Source organism: Xyrauchen texanus, chromosome 40 (assembly GCF_025860055.1).
Source record: "Xyrauchen texanus isolate HMW12.3.18 chromosome 40, RBS_HiC_50CHRs, whole genome shotgun sequence".
NCBI lineage: Eukaryota > Metazoa > Chordata > Actinopteri > Cypriniformes > Catostomidae > Xyrauchen > Xyrauchen texanus.
This window is the reverse complement of record NC_068315.1, coordinates 26,160,937-26,176,264: the sequence shown is the minus strand read 5'-3', so window position 1 is coordinate 26,176,264 and position 15,328 is coordinate 26,160,937. Positions and strand designations below refer to the sequence as shown.

At 40.3% G+C, this 15,328-nt stretch overlaps 1 protein-coding gene across 3 annotated transcripts in view; it reads left to right on the top strand.

The window, feature by feature from the left end:
* LOC127633505 (serine/threonine-protein kinase TAO2-like) overlaps nucleotides 1-15,018 on the top strand; it is a 35,392-nt gene extending 20,374 nt beyond the window's left edge. For 2 of the 3 annotated variants that reach the window (XM_052112662.1, XM_052112664.1), the window contains one exon: nucleotides 254-5,098. In XM_052112662.1, coding sequence (XP_051968622.1) covers nucleotides 254-2,146 — 1,893 coding nt within the window. In that variant the 3' untranslated portion in view covers nucleotides 2,147-5,098. Of the gene's footprint in view, nucleotides 1-253; nucleotides 5,099-5,644; nucleotides 5,858-6,101; nucleotides 6,285-12,143 lie in introns of those variants that run through there. The other variant, XM_052112665.1, reaches the window with a different exon arrangement.
* Nucleotides 15,019-15,328: the final 310 nt, after the last annotated feature.

The window sequence follows — 15,328 nt, the reverse complement described above, 5'->3', positions numbered from 1 at the left end:
TGTCACATTGGAATACTCTGACTTGATATCTCTGATATTCTATTGCCTGATGCTCGGAAAGTATCAACAAACAAAACTGCAAAGCTTCCATTATCTTAGCAGGAGTTCGGTTGTCACAGGAGATGTCTTGACAACAATTTGCAAACCAGTTATTTTTGTAAATGTAGTGAATAGACATCAGACCACAGTTATTTGATTTCTTTTCTAACCACCATGACACCCTCCCTCCATTTATCTCTGCAACTTTTCTTAGGACCTGAACAAGAAACAGACTTTAAAGGATCTGGAATGTGCCATGTTGCTCCGACACCATGAGTCCACCCAGGAGCTGGAGTTTCGGCAGTTGGCCCTGGTGCAGCGCACACGTGCAGACCTGATCAGGACACAGCACCAGACCGAACTCACCAACCAGATGGAGTACAACAAACGGCGCGAACAAGAACTACGGCAGAAACACGCCGTAGAAGTCCGTCAGCAGCCCAAGAGCCTGCGAGTGAGTGATTGTGACATGACAGAAGGAGAGGGCCCTCTTAGAGAAGGGGAGGAGACTATTGATGAGGAGGGGCTTTTTATTGAAGGGGTGGGGCCAGAGGAACCGCTGGATGATGGAGAAAATATAGATGGAGATGAAAGGCAGCTGGTAGGTGCTATTGCAGAGATAGCAGAAGAAGAGGACAGAGAAGTTCTTGAAGGAAACAAAACTTTGAGTGATGACACTGAGGAGATGATTACTGAGCAGATGATTACTGAGCAATGTGAAAATATAGATAGTAAAGAGAAAGTGGAGGCAGCTTCAGCTAACAATGCCATAGAAGAAAGTGCAGAAGAACAAAATGAGATCATGTTAGAAAGGGAATCTAGGTCCAGAAATGAGGACCAGGCTGACATAGACACAGGAAGTGATCCAAGACAAGTAGAATGCCATCCATGGGAAGTTGACGATGACGGCAGCGAGTCTGAGAATGAAGAGGATAGGGGTGTGGCTGACGGCTGCCCGTCAGAGCTAATACTCAATCCATTGTTTGAGCGCCACCATCGAGAGCGTGATATGGACGAACTCTCTGAGTTTTACTTCCCCGATACTTTAGAGGAGCTGGAACCTCCGCCCGTCTACACCCCTACCTCCCCATCCTCTTCCTCCCAGCCTTCCCTTACCTCCATCTTTTCCCATGCAATTTGTATCGTTCTTTCACTCTCAGCTGCTGTGCAGCCGTCTGTCCTCACCCTCCTTTTCCTTTCCATTTTTCTACTCTCTCTGCGACGTTCCCCTCCCCTTCCATCGCTTGCTTCTATCCTACTCTCTGGCGAGCTTGCCTTCCTTGCCCTCTTCTTTTCTTACTTGTTCCTGCGATCCTGTTGCTCGCTCTCATTTTCCAGGTACCTTTCCTTAATTTATTGGGGCTCTGGCCTTTTCAGTGTAGGTCTGTCATTAAGCCTAGGACTCTATTATGTCCCTGTAGCTCTGGTCTCGGCATCCTTCCTCAGCTCTCCTTCCCTGTTCCTCTCCCTTTACCTCGTAGTGGTGCTGGTCATCCGCCCGGCTAGGGTCTTCCTCCAAAACTTCCCACGCAAACTCAATCGCCTCTGGATGCGAGTTCTTTTCCGCCTGCCAAAGCCACTCTTCACTGTGTGCCAGTCTCTCCTGGGAGGTCTAACTGAGCGCAACCTCTACGACATGTTCCCCAAAGCGGGCCGCAACTGGGGCGGGCGGCAGTCCAGAATCCCTGTGCCTTTAAAGAGCCTTTCTGCAAAGTATCAGGCCAAAAGCAAATACTCTGTCCTGCTTTCGCGCTGTCTGCTTTTGGGCAGGCGGTTCATCAGGCGACCGTTAGGCACTCTGACAGACCTGGCTAACACTTTGGTGCTGTGTTTAGCCAAGCACATATTGAGAGAACTGCCGAAGAATTACCTGGAAAGGCTGCAAGTTTTTGGTTTGTTGCACAAAGAGAAACCCAGCAATCTGCCAAGACTCTTGTCTAGAGCTGTGAGGGAACATAGACGTAGGATAAGGGAGAGAAGAGAGAAGGAGAGGAGGAGAAGGGAGGAAAGGGAGAGGATGTACAGGGAAGTGGGGAGGTGGGAAAATGTTTTGAGAAGGACGGCTTCAGGGAGGAGTTTGAGAGGAAAGATGGTGCCATGGAGATAGATGGCGATATAGGGAGGAAGGTGGTAGTGCAAAACTATTGTGTATTATTTGCCCTTTAGGTGAGCATGCACATTCCATTCATCCATCCCATTCATCCATCCCTTTTGTGTTTTATATTTAATTTTTCTTCAACCCCCCCTGATTGGTGTGATTTCTTTTTGCTCAAATGCACTTTTTTTTTTTACCTGTTTTTACAGGGAGATACTCAGTCCACATTAATGTACGGTTTTAATTTAAATCACTCATTTACGATTATCAGTGAATGTGAAGCTTAGTCGATGATGTGCTTTTTGTAAAAGTTTCTGAGTTGTATTTTTTTACTTTATAGTTATTTTATTCTCAGATAGCAAGAGCTATTTGTGTTATGGTGATTGTTGAGGCCATGAAGGGAGTCAGTGATTTTTTTTTTTTTTGTGATATTGCTAAGCCAGGGCTAATTTCAAAATGTCTCTGTGATAATGACCATATCCACAATGATTAAGCCATGATTGCATGTGTTTAATACAAAATGTACTGCACCTGCTGTGAAAGTAGATTATAATATAAAGCTTGACACTACAAATCTTTCCCCAAAGAACTACAAGCCTATTTTAACAAAAAGTGCAATAGAAGTTCCTCAGTAATGTGCCAGTTTTCTACTTAATTTTTATTTTCAATGATGTCTTAAGTGTATAAAAGTTTTTATTTTGAAATAGAAACTATACTGCATATTGTCACAAAATCAGTGTTTGATAGGATTTCAAAAGCTTCAGAACAAAAAAATAAACCCAAAAGTCCTATTCAAATGTGTGGGGGGAAAAAACAGTCCTCAGGACCAAAGGCGGGACCAAATAAATGGCAAATATCTGGGAAGCAATCAAATGCCCCAAAGATATTATGAAAAAAAAATGGTGTCCTTTACAAATTAAAACAACACATGTCATGAAACAAGAACTGAGGATAGTTAAACTGTTAAACTCTCAACAAAAGATCTGTATACCACTTTATCTGGAGTTTTCCCCTCTGTTAGTTGGATGAGCAATCCTAAATGCTGTTAATACAGGTTTTCCACTTTAGCAGTGAACTATATTGAATGTTATTTTAAACATTAATCTCCTATGTGAAATTTACTCCAAAACTTGGGTGAACTGTTATGAATATAATATATGATATATGCAATTTTATTGAGGTTTACAAATGTTTTCTTTTTTTTATAAAAATCGTCTCTTGTATTGTATTACTATATAGTTGATGTACTTGTGTGGTACTTCAAAATGTATATTATTGAGATAGTTATGTCTTTTTAGCATCCAGCATATCAGTTTTACTCAATTAATGAGGAAATGTATTGGTAGACTGGTGGGCTAGGACTTATACACTGATCAGCCACAACATTAAAACCACCTGCATAATATTGTGTAGGTCCCCCTCGTGCTGCCAAAACAGCGCCAGCCCACATCTCAGAATAGCTTTCTGAGATTATATTCTTCTCCCCACAATTGCACAGAGCGTTTATCTGAGTGGATACAAATGGGCAAGGAGGTGGGAACTGGCTGAAGAGTCAACAGAAGGTTTTTTTTTGGGGGGGGTGAGCAAACACTTTATAATTGAAACTTGAAACTATTTTTTTATTATTATTGTAGTATGTGTAAAAAAAAGTCTACCTTTTTGAAAATAAAATAAATGTAATAAATAAGAAAGCTAACAGATTTATAATAATAAACCAAACTATAAACATGATAAAAAAATAGCATTATTAATAATGAACATATACTGTAGGTGCACGACAGTGCCAGACTGCTCCTGTCTGTCCCTTTAACTCTGTCCCAGTTGGTTCTCAACTGGTTTTGCTTCAGGACAGATTTTACATTGGAAATCAAGTGGCGACCCACCATAGTGGGTAACATAACCTGTATTTAATGTACCCATGGTCGCATTTCCATTTATGTTGCATAGTTTTGTTCATGGTTTTCAAGTACAAGTACATGCATCAAGTGACATTATATTTGTTGTTGACATCAACAACATAATTGACAGTAAATTTTCTCTCCGCCTTTTAAAAATTGAAGAGCATATTTCTTTATATGAGCCCATTATTATCCCGTTTATTTCCTAATTTCAAACATCATTCAAACAGAACACACATATTACACAGGAGGAAAGGCTCCTTGTTACCATGGTTATTGCACTAGGGGCAATGATCTGATCATGTTTACCTTGTAAACAAGTGTTTGTTTGGTCATATCACTATGAGGGGTTTAGCCTGTTTAGATCAGCATATGTAAACCTCATATTCATAGCGTAGCCCTTTATGCGTGGAACTCCTAAATTATATTTGTTGTACTCCTATCTACTCAAAGTCTATTGTGAGAAACCGTTATGACAATCATCTTAACTTAAAACAACTTAAGTATGGACAAGAAGTATACAAATTTACAACCAAAGTTTAGAATGGGATGACAACAAGAAATAAAATAGGTTGATGGTTGGGATTTATATAGAAAAAAGCTGGCATTGCTCTGAAATTGTCTATACTGTATTTGCAAAAACATACTAAAATGTCTTCATAGAAAGCTCAAGATTGTCAAAGGGACTATTTGGATACTAGAATGGAAATTAGACCTTCTTTTCAGCAATGAATATTTCTGGTAAATTCAGTATCTTGACCAAAAAACAAACAAAGTGATTTGCATTTCAGTTGTAACAATATGTAATCCAGCTTTTGGCAATGCACAAATTGAAGTTATCCACTTTACTTTAATTTTTGTCTTATTTATCATTGTTTACCTGTGTTGTTTTATGATCTTTTATCAGTTATTATTTGTGGAATGTTTGTGGTATTTTGTTGCTTTGCGCCATCTGTGTCAAGGCCATTGTTTGTGCATTTCATCCTCATTTTGTGTTTGTGCGTGAACGGATGTTTACTTAAAGATTTCTGTTATATGTATCTGAAATAAATTTTCTTTGTTATAACATTGTCCTTTTGTTCGTTTTATTTTAAGTTTGGCTTTTTGTCTAAAATTGATGAAGAATTTATGTTTGCCATTAATATTGTCCTAATTTATTTAAATTGCAATTCTAATGATATTTTGTTTCAACAATACATGTGCTTTTAATCTGAATCGAAGCTGAGATCCTCACTTGGTTGAATTGTTCCTTTTAATAGAGGACAGTATTGGTGTATTGAATATTTTTACCCAAAATTACATCTACGAGGAATTAAATGATGAACTCCAATAGGTGAGGATTTAACTTTGATCATTCCATATTGTGAAACTGTATTCATATGAAACCTTTAAACACTTCATTTTGAAAATAAAAACCAGTTTATTAGTAGAAAACACTCATCAATGCCACTATTCCAATAACTAGAATTATGACATCATTCTACAGCCATTTTCTGAGACCAATGACAGCACAATCATGCTATGATACTTCTTCCCATCCTCTTGCCCCTTACTCTCTCTTATCTGTTTCTGTTTCCAAACTTCGTTACCACCATCCTCCCTGTTCCCGTAGTCCAAAGAGCTGCAGATTAAGCGTCAGTTCCAGGACACATGTAAAATCCAAACACGTCAGTTTAAAGCTCTGAGGAACCACTTACTGGAGAACACCCCGAAGTCGGATCACAAGGCCGTGCTGAAGCGCCTCAAAGATGAGCAGACCCGTAAGCTGGCCATTCTGGCCGAGCAGTACGACCATTCTATCAACGACATGCTGTCCACACAGGCTGTGAGTAAGGCAAGGACACCTCAAACACAATTCCCATTCCACTCTGACCACCAGATCCCTCACTCACACCTACATCATCAGTTACATGCTCTTAAAACAGTCTGTGGTAAGGTATGTTAGCTTTAACACACATACACCTGACCCCAATACCCACATCTCTGGAATGCCTCCTTTGTTTAGGGTAGTTCCTCTTGGAGATGCCACAACTCATTGACCTTTGGCCTTTTGTGCTATTGCCCTCCAGCTACGATTGGACGAGACGCAGGAAGCAGAGTATCAAGTGCTGAGGATGCAGCTGCAACAAGAGTTGGAGCTGCTTAATGCGTACCAGAGCAAAATCAAGATGCATACTGATACCCAGCACGAGAGGGAGGTGAAAGACCTGGAGCAGAGAGTGTCCATCCGCAGAGCTCTACTGGAACAAAGGGTAAAAATCACTTTATTCATGGGCGTGTTGTCAAAAACTATTTGACAACACGATGGATTTGGTAAAAATCAGCTGATTTTACTTGGGACATTATGTGGTGATCCTAAATTGTTTATTGTCCAAAAGTAAACAAAAATGTCCTTAAATCTGTGGTGTGTAACATTTTCTGTGTTAAAATACTTTCTCCTAGACCAGCATAATATGCAGAGACTATAATAAGCCTTGCCCAACTATAAATAAGCCATGTTAATTTTCGTGAAAACTGTGTCTCTGTGGCGCTATAAAAATTGTCTGTTTGTTTTGAGCAGCCTGTCTAGTGAGAAGGGTCTGTCTGTGTCCTACAAGACTACTTAAAGGCAAGCACACCAAGTAATGATGCCCTTAAAATACCCAACTAAATGATTTATGGGACGTTCACATACAACGCGAAGAGAGCATTTCGCGCTGCGCGATTACATACAAAGTCAATGCAAATATACAAATTAGCGCCGGGCGGCGCGAATGAAGTGAAAGGTGCGACTCAAACACGCAAAATTGCTTAATTTGAAAAATCTGCATGACGTGTTGTTATGAAAGCCTATCAGCATTGAGATTGTCCAAATGTCACCCTACACCTACACTTCCTACTGCTATAAACATAACAACAAAGATTAAAAAAAGAAAAGTTTAAAAATATTAAATATACTGCAACTTAAAAGTTCTGTTAATCATACCACTGTATCATTTGGTGTTGACAGTGAGGTAAAATATGATGAAAATGAAGAGGAGTAGAAGCTAGCGGTAAGCTAATAGACTAACTGGAGAAAAAGGAACAGAAATTTTACATTCACCATTTATACCCTTGGTTTAATAATATGATATATGTATAAAATTCTTTGTTATATCTACACAGTTAAAGTAATATATTCTGGGTTCAATACAAGTTAAGTGTGTGTTGATTAACACAAAAAATCATTTTGGCTTGTCCCTCTTTTTCTTAAAAAAAAAAAAGCAAAAATTGAGGTTACAATGATGCACTTACAGCCGTGGCCAAAGGTATTGGCAGTGACATAAAGTGACATTGGTGTTTTGCAAGGATTGCAGCTTCAGCATTTGTAGATTATGTTTCTATGGTATACTGGAAAACAATGATAAACATTTAATAAGTTTTATAGGCTTTTATTGGCAAAAACATTACATTTATTCAAAGAGTCAGTATTTACAGTGTTGATCCTTATTCTTCATAACCTCTGCAATTCGCTCTGGCATGCTGGATATCAGCTTCTGGGCCAAATCCTGACTGATGGCGATCCATTCTTGACTTAGTGCTCGGAGTTGATCACAATTTGTGGGCTTCTGCTTGTCCACTCGCCTTTTGAGGATTAACCACAGGTTCTCTATGGGATTAAGATCCGGGGAGTTGCCTGGCCACAGATTCAAAATTGTAATGTATTGATCTCCTAGCCACTTCATTATCACACTTGCCTTGTGACATGGTGCTACATCATGCTGGAAAATGCACATTTGATACCATTGAATGGTAGTATTTTTGGGCAGAATTGTGAGAGAGCCCACTTCCTTGGATGAAAAGCAACCCCACACTTGGATGGTCTCAGGATGTTTCACTGTTGGCACGACACAGGGACTCGTAGTAGCGTTCATCTTTTCTTCTCCAGACTACTGATTTTCCAGATGTCCCAAACAGTCGGAAGGGGGCTTCATCAGAGAAAATAACTTTGCACCAGTCTTCTGCTGTCCAATCCTTGTACTTCCTGCAGAATTTCAGTCTGTCCTTGATGTTTTTCTTGGAGTGAAGTGGCTTCTTTGCTGCCCTTCTTAACACCAGGCCATTGTCCAAAAGTCTTTATCTCACTGTGTGTGCAGATGCACTCACATCAACCTGCTGCCAGTACTGAGCAAGCACTGCACTGGTGGTGACACGATTCCGTAGCTGACTCCTTAGGATGAGAGGCCATGGACATTCTGGGATGTCCTGAAGCCGCCTTCACTGCAGCTGAACCTCTCTCCTTGAAGTTCTTGATGATCCGGTAAATGGTTCTTTCAGGTGCAATATTCTTTGCAACAATTTTCTTGCATGTGAGGCCATTTTGATGCAAAGTGATGATGGCTGCACATCTTTCTTTAGAGGTAACCAGTGCTAACAAGAACACAATGATTGGAAGCACCTCTTCCCTCATTTTATAGCAATCAGTCTGCTCTTATGATCCAATCAGAATGATAGAGGGATTTCACCTGATTTGTACTCGTTCACACTTTCCCAGGTGCTGCTGATATGATTAGTGAAATTATGTTAGCTGGTCATTTTGTACCAGGGCCAAAAAACTTTGAAATTTGGATTTTTGTGATGAAGTTTATTTTATGGGCAAATGTAGCTTTTTGCAATTATTTAAAATGCATCTGATCACTCTGCACAATAATCTAGAAACAATGTGAATCAACACCACAACAACTGAAGCACAAAACTTTGCGAAACACAAAATTCAATTAAGGCACTTCCAATACTTTTGACTATGGCTGTAAAATGGAAGTGAATGGGCCCAATTCGTGGAGGGTTTAAAGGCAGAAATGTGAAGTTTATAATTTTATAAAAGTACTTGTAAAGTTGTAAAATTGGATACAATTTTACACACAAAAGGTTAGTAAGTGATTTTATCACACTAAAATCATGTTAACACACACATTGTTTAGGAATTGTGGCTACACTTTTGAAACAGTGAGTATTTTAATATTGAAAAATTGGCCCCCATTCACTTCCATTGTAAGTGCCTCACTTTATTTTTTTAAAGAAAAGGATGGTCAAGTATGAAAACTTTTTGGTGATCAATATTATGCTGCAAATGCTGTAAATTCAGCTTAACTTGTATTGAATTTGGAATATTCCTTTAAGACAATATGAACCATACATCAATTGCAAAGGTTTTGAATAGTGTTAGCCAATAGAAATGCTTTATGATCAAAGGGGGACATTACTTGGAGTGGGCATGTTGTGAAGTGGGAGTTCCTTGTCATCATCAGGATGCAGACACATACTCTTGAGTCTAGTTGGATACAACAACATTGACTCAACCAATGGCATACATTGTGGGCAGGAATATTTGTTTGTTTGATCAGCAGACTGGGAGGTGTTTGAAAATGTCTATTTTTGCAATTCCATTCAGTGGCACTAGTGGTGCATATTTCTGCTTTAAAATCAAACAATTTACTATTCCATATTTATTTTAGTCGCGTGGCACCATGCAAGGGTCGGACGTGTGAATAGCGAGTTCTGTGCACTTTGCAAGTTTTTAATACTTTTCATACACCGGTGAGATTCGATACACCCTGTGCCATAACTGGTCTATGAAGACATTATGTCAAACAATATGGAGACATTAAAAGACACTCACGTTGGCCTGGGTAGCTCGGCGAGTAAAGACTACCACTTCTGGAGTAGCGAGTTCTAATCCATGGCATGCTGAGTGATGCTAGCCACGCCTCCTAAGCAACCAAATTGGCCTGGTTGCTAGGGAGGGTAGAGTCACATGGGTTAACCTCCTCGTGGTCGCTATAATGTGGTTCGCTCTCAGTGGCGCCCGTGGATGCCATGGAGAATAGCGTGGAGCCTCCACACGTGCTGTGTGTCCATGTTAACGCGCTCAACAAGCCACGTGATAAGATGCGTGGATTGACAATCTCAAACGCGGAGGCAACTGAGATTCATCCTCCGCCACCCGGATTGAGGCGAGTAACTATGCCACCACAAGGACTTAGATCGCATTGGGAATTGGACATTCCAAATTGGGGAGAAAATAAAAGTAAACTAACGTTCTCAAGCTGACACCCCTGACAGGGCTGCAGACTAGGGACTCGGTTTGGATGGTTCAGATTCAGCGTCTACTGTTGAGCATGACTTGGAGGATCTTGCTGTAATACGTTGATCGATCACTGCCATGGAGACGAAAATCATTGAGTTGGTTATAAGAGTGTCGGACATCGAGATACGGATCGATTATCTGGAGTCATCGGAGAGGGAATTAGCTGCTAATCTGCTAGGGTCCAAGATAGACTTGAAATGCATTTGGGAAAAGCTGGAAGACTTAGAGAATCGTAACCGGCGAAATAACGTCCGAATTGTTGGAATTCCTGAGAATTTGTTTTTTACTTTGCCCCAGACTCTGTATTTTGGGTGATGGGGCGGTCATAATTTTGGGGATAAACATATAAAATAATTATTTAGACAAACTATTTTAAGGAGATGGAAGTCAGATGGAGCGCCATCATTTCTGGAGTGGTGTGTGGTGGTGGCAGCTTTCGAGAAGGTGGCAAGTAGAAGACTGGGGTTTGGGGACTTGTTTGTTAAGAAATGGGGTAATTATTTAGCGTTTTTTGGGGACTCTAGGGAAGGGGATGGGGAGAGAGAAGTTTAGTTTAATTATGTATGTTTATTATATTTTCTTTTTGTGTGTGTGTGTGTGTGTTATGTATGACCACAGGTGTGTTTGTTGGGGGTCAGGGTGGGGTTTGTGATTGTGGAGGGATATTAGTGGGGGTTAAAAGTTAAATGTTGATTCGATGTGTGTGTGTTATGTTTTTCTCTGTTGGAATTTTTTGAATCAATAAAAAATTCGAATTGGAAAACTATTCCATATTTATGTTACCATAAACTAGATTTTTATGATTTGTTATGATGTGTTCGAAAACTGTTGATTTAGTTTGACAAACTCAACAGGCTTACATGGCCACGTCCACACCAAGACGTTTTCATTTGAAAATGCATTCATTTTGATACATTTACACCTCTCCTCCACACTAGGTTGGTGGTCTTCCACCAAAAACTTGTTTTGGAAAACGCTCTCCATTACCACATACTTTGGAAAATTAAAACATTAGGAAACAGATTGGGAATTTTGCCTTGTGGACTTGACCAAAAGGAAAGTGCTTAATTTTAGTGTTGAGTTTCTTTATAACTTCATTCTCACAGAGTATAAAGTGCAGCTTAAAAAAGAAACCGTTTGACATGTACTTTTTGCAAGTAGGTATAGCTGCTGGCCGGAGATCTCCAAATTGGGGAGGTATCTCCAATATAAGGTGTGGTTTCTCCAGAAGGGGGCGGGTTACTCCAAAGGTGGTTGTGCCAACTCCCCCTTTAAGGAAAAGGTTAGTTAAGGGGCTTCATATTTCTTTGCTGGCAATTTGGAGCTCCCACCCCTTTTTGGAGCTCTGTCTGCAAGTATTCCCTTAGTTTTTGTGGGTTTCACATGCATTTAACAACCATCCATGCCTTCTTCGCCTGCAGAATTTTTGTGCCTTAACTATGCATGATTATATGTTTATTTGGATTTTATTATTTGCATTTAGCAATGTATTTTCAATGCTGTCTGCAACTATATCAAAACAGACCCGGAAGTCGTTTTTGGCTTGCGACCCACCAGTTGAGAACCACTGCCATGTATTTACACACACTGTTTAGCGGTGATTCACTAATGTAATTACCTCATGCAGATCAGGCAACAGTGCAAACGTGTCCACTAAATCTGTGCTGAATTGAATTTGTATGTGCAATCCCGTTCTTGCGGAACGATTCTGCTTTCCTCGCGTGGTAATAGTGCAATATTTATTGCGCCAGGCAAATACTGAAGAATAGAGTTTTGTAATTAAAGCACAATCTATAATAAGACTAAATGACGATGAAAGGAGGCATGTTTGCATGGAAAGGAATAACAATGAATCATACAGATTCAGATTAGATTACAGGTGATTAGTCAATAAGATACAGGTTTTTGCAGTGATATACTACGCGCAAAAGTGCCGCACCTGTGAATTCACCTTCAAATGTTTGTCTCCATGGATCTATTTACTCAAGATTTTGTGTTTCTGTAGATTGAGGAGGAGATGCTCACCCTGCAGAATGAGCGTTCCGAGCGCATCAGATCCCTCCTGGAGCGCCAAGCGTCTGAGATCGAGGCCTTCGATTCCGAGAGCCTCCGTCTCGGCTTCAGCAGTCTGGCTCTTACAGGCATCCCCTCTGAGGCTCACCCAATGCAGGGCTACCCATCCAGCCAGACCCCCCGCCCTTCCAGCCACTGGAGTCACGGGGTTGCGCCACATCCCCATTCCCGCAGGGGTCCCAGCAGAGCCGAATCCTCCTCCTCATCCTCGGCCTCCCTCGGCTTTGTGCGAGATGGCCTGGTCCACCACTCTTCCCGCTCCTCTTCCTCCTCCTCCTCCTCTTCCTCTCATCACAACCGCCACCACCTTCCCCAGCACTACCATCATCAGAGCACGCCCCAGCTCTACAGGGAGAGAGAGAAGGATAGAGAGAGGGAGCGGGAGAAAGAGAAGGAGTGGAGTGGAGGGAGCCGGGTGGACCTTGCACACCCCCACGTCTTCTCCCACCCCCTTCCCTCCCGCTCCTCCTCCCAGTCCCTCGCTCTCCTCCCTCCTCCTCCTCCTGCCCCACCCACCATCTCTCTCTCCTCCTCCAGTCAGTCGTCCTCCTCTCAAGGAGTGTATGGCGGAGGAGGGCTGGTTGTGCGAGTCCCTAGCCTGATGGCATTGAGGAACAGCCCTCAGCCCCTGCGCAGAACAGCATCTGGGGGCGGACCGGGGGGGTCGGCCAATGGAGACGGAGTCCTGAGTCGTAGTACTTCGGTCACCTCACACATCTCCAATGGGTCCCATCTGCCCTACTCTTAAACGGAACAGAGTAATATGGAGGATGATGGGTTTATTGTCTTTTTAATACCAGGTGAATTTGTCCAAGCAGTTACAAAGAAAGGAGACAATACGAGGGAGCACACTTTACTTGTTGAATTGCATTTTTTCCCTGCTGTTGGTTGTTATAGTCGGTTCTTTTTTTTTGTAATTGTGTCTAAAATGGGAAAGAATTATAACATACTGGCTTGGAACATCACCACAGCCTTTAAGGAGTCTTAAAGGGATGCTGTGCTATATAGATTTCTTGCGACAGACAGAATTCTTATGATGCACATCACAAGAACACAGAATGTTAATAATGTTAACGATTACTTCCACACACGCAAATTTGGGTGTGCAAAAAAGCTTATCTGTCAATCAGACTCTATGAATACATCTATGTATATGGGAGTTGCTCCAATGCATGAGATTAATGTGGTAAATACATTTGTATTCATATGTTATCCAGTCACATTTGAAATGAAAGGCTACCTTTCCAAAATCATAGACGTTTAGAGTCATTTTCGCACGAATTGGATCTTTTATTATATACAGTATATGCAGTATATATGTATAGTATCTAAAGTGTTTAAGCATTGTGTCCACAGTTTTCTATAGTAATAATGATAAAATAATGAAATTCTTTTTTTGATAAAATGACATGTGATCATGATAGACATAACATTTATTTCCTGTAGAGAAGTAAAAGAGAAAAATTGGATATGTACTTGTTATAACAGCATAACAACTCGTGGTAAGTTTGTTGTTATCATGAATTTTTTTTCCAATTTCTCAAAACATCTGTTTGGACCACTTGGTTGTAATTGACATGACATAATTTAAAAAAATGTGTTTTGTCAGGTCCAATGTGCATTTATGGTTATTAATGATTATTAATACATGATTGTTAATCATTTTTAATAGTCATTTTGTTTGTATGTGTTGGCTGAATGGTATACTGTCTGGTAATATTGCCACTTTTGTACACAATCAAGATTTTAAGGAAAATCTGGCTTAGTCGGGTAAGCATCCTTTAACTCAAAGCCTAAACAAAAACAGACTTTATTTAATTACAATGGATTACAGTCACTAATCTTTTGTGAAGAAAAGAGTCATTCTGGAATGTTTTGAGCGATGAGAGGTAGGGTGCATTTGATTAAACTCCACAAATACAGGCGAAAGAAGTAAGTCATAATATGATGCAAGACTGTATTCTATAACAAGATGTGAAAAACGTTCGGGGGATATCTAGATTCAAGCAGAGTGTTGCAAAGTTCTCTGTTCTCCAGAGAATATGAGTGCATCCTCTTGGGACGTGTGGGATTCTTCAAAGTGTGTTTGAATAGGAAGAGAGCATACGAGCATTCAAAAGATACTCAGCTAAGAGGGAATATGCCTTGCAGCGTGCATCGCCAAAGCTGTTTTCACAGAGACATTCAGAGAGAAAAAAAGAAGAACAAAAGAACAACTTGATGAACTCAGAACCAAACAAGAAACACCAGCTCTGATATCTCTCTCTGTATAACCTACTACTTTATGCTTGGTTAAAAGTAAAACAGTGCATGCAGATCTTCTATTGTATCGAGGATGTTTGGGTGTTGTGTTAGGAGGGCCAGTGAGATTGTACCATTGAATGGACAGACTTTGTTTATGAGATATGCCATGATATTACTTAATGATCTTAGGACAGTGTTGCTGATCCCATTATAATGTTGAATGTTAAACCTAATCCTGAAACAAAGTCCAAGGTGAAGGTTAAACTCGTCTCGATCCATGTATGATGGTAAAGGAGGCTCTCCTAGCTTGTCTGGGGTTAGGCGTTTTGATAGATGGACTCTCTCTGTCTCTCTGTCTATCATCCTGTGTATGTTATGTATGAATGTATGTATCTGTTGACTGTGAAACAGATTGTTGGGTTAAAGAGGTTTTGCTGAGAGGAGATTTTCAGTACATATTGAAACCGTTGAATGACTTAAATCAATCAGTTTCTGGCTTGGAGGGGGTTAAACGTGTTGAAGTAAAATGCAATGCAATTTAAATGACAATAAATTGATATTAACGTGGATTATCTCACATCTTTATTGTGTTCTTTACAGATTTCCACATTGTTTAGTTTATTAATGTGACGCAATAAACAAGTGAAATCATTTATAAAGTGGTTAGAGGTTTTAATTGACCAAATATCTGTTGCCACTTTTTCCGACATTGATGTCTGGCATCAATAACAATCCTCTATGCGTCATGGCGACGTGCCCTTTAAGACGAGCTTGCGCTTTAGTTAATGGGTTATTTATGTATTTATTTTGTCAGGACAGTTAGTTTAAAAAAGTACAATATATGTACAAATGTAAATTATATAAAGTATATTG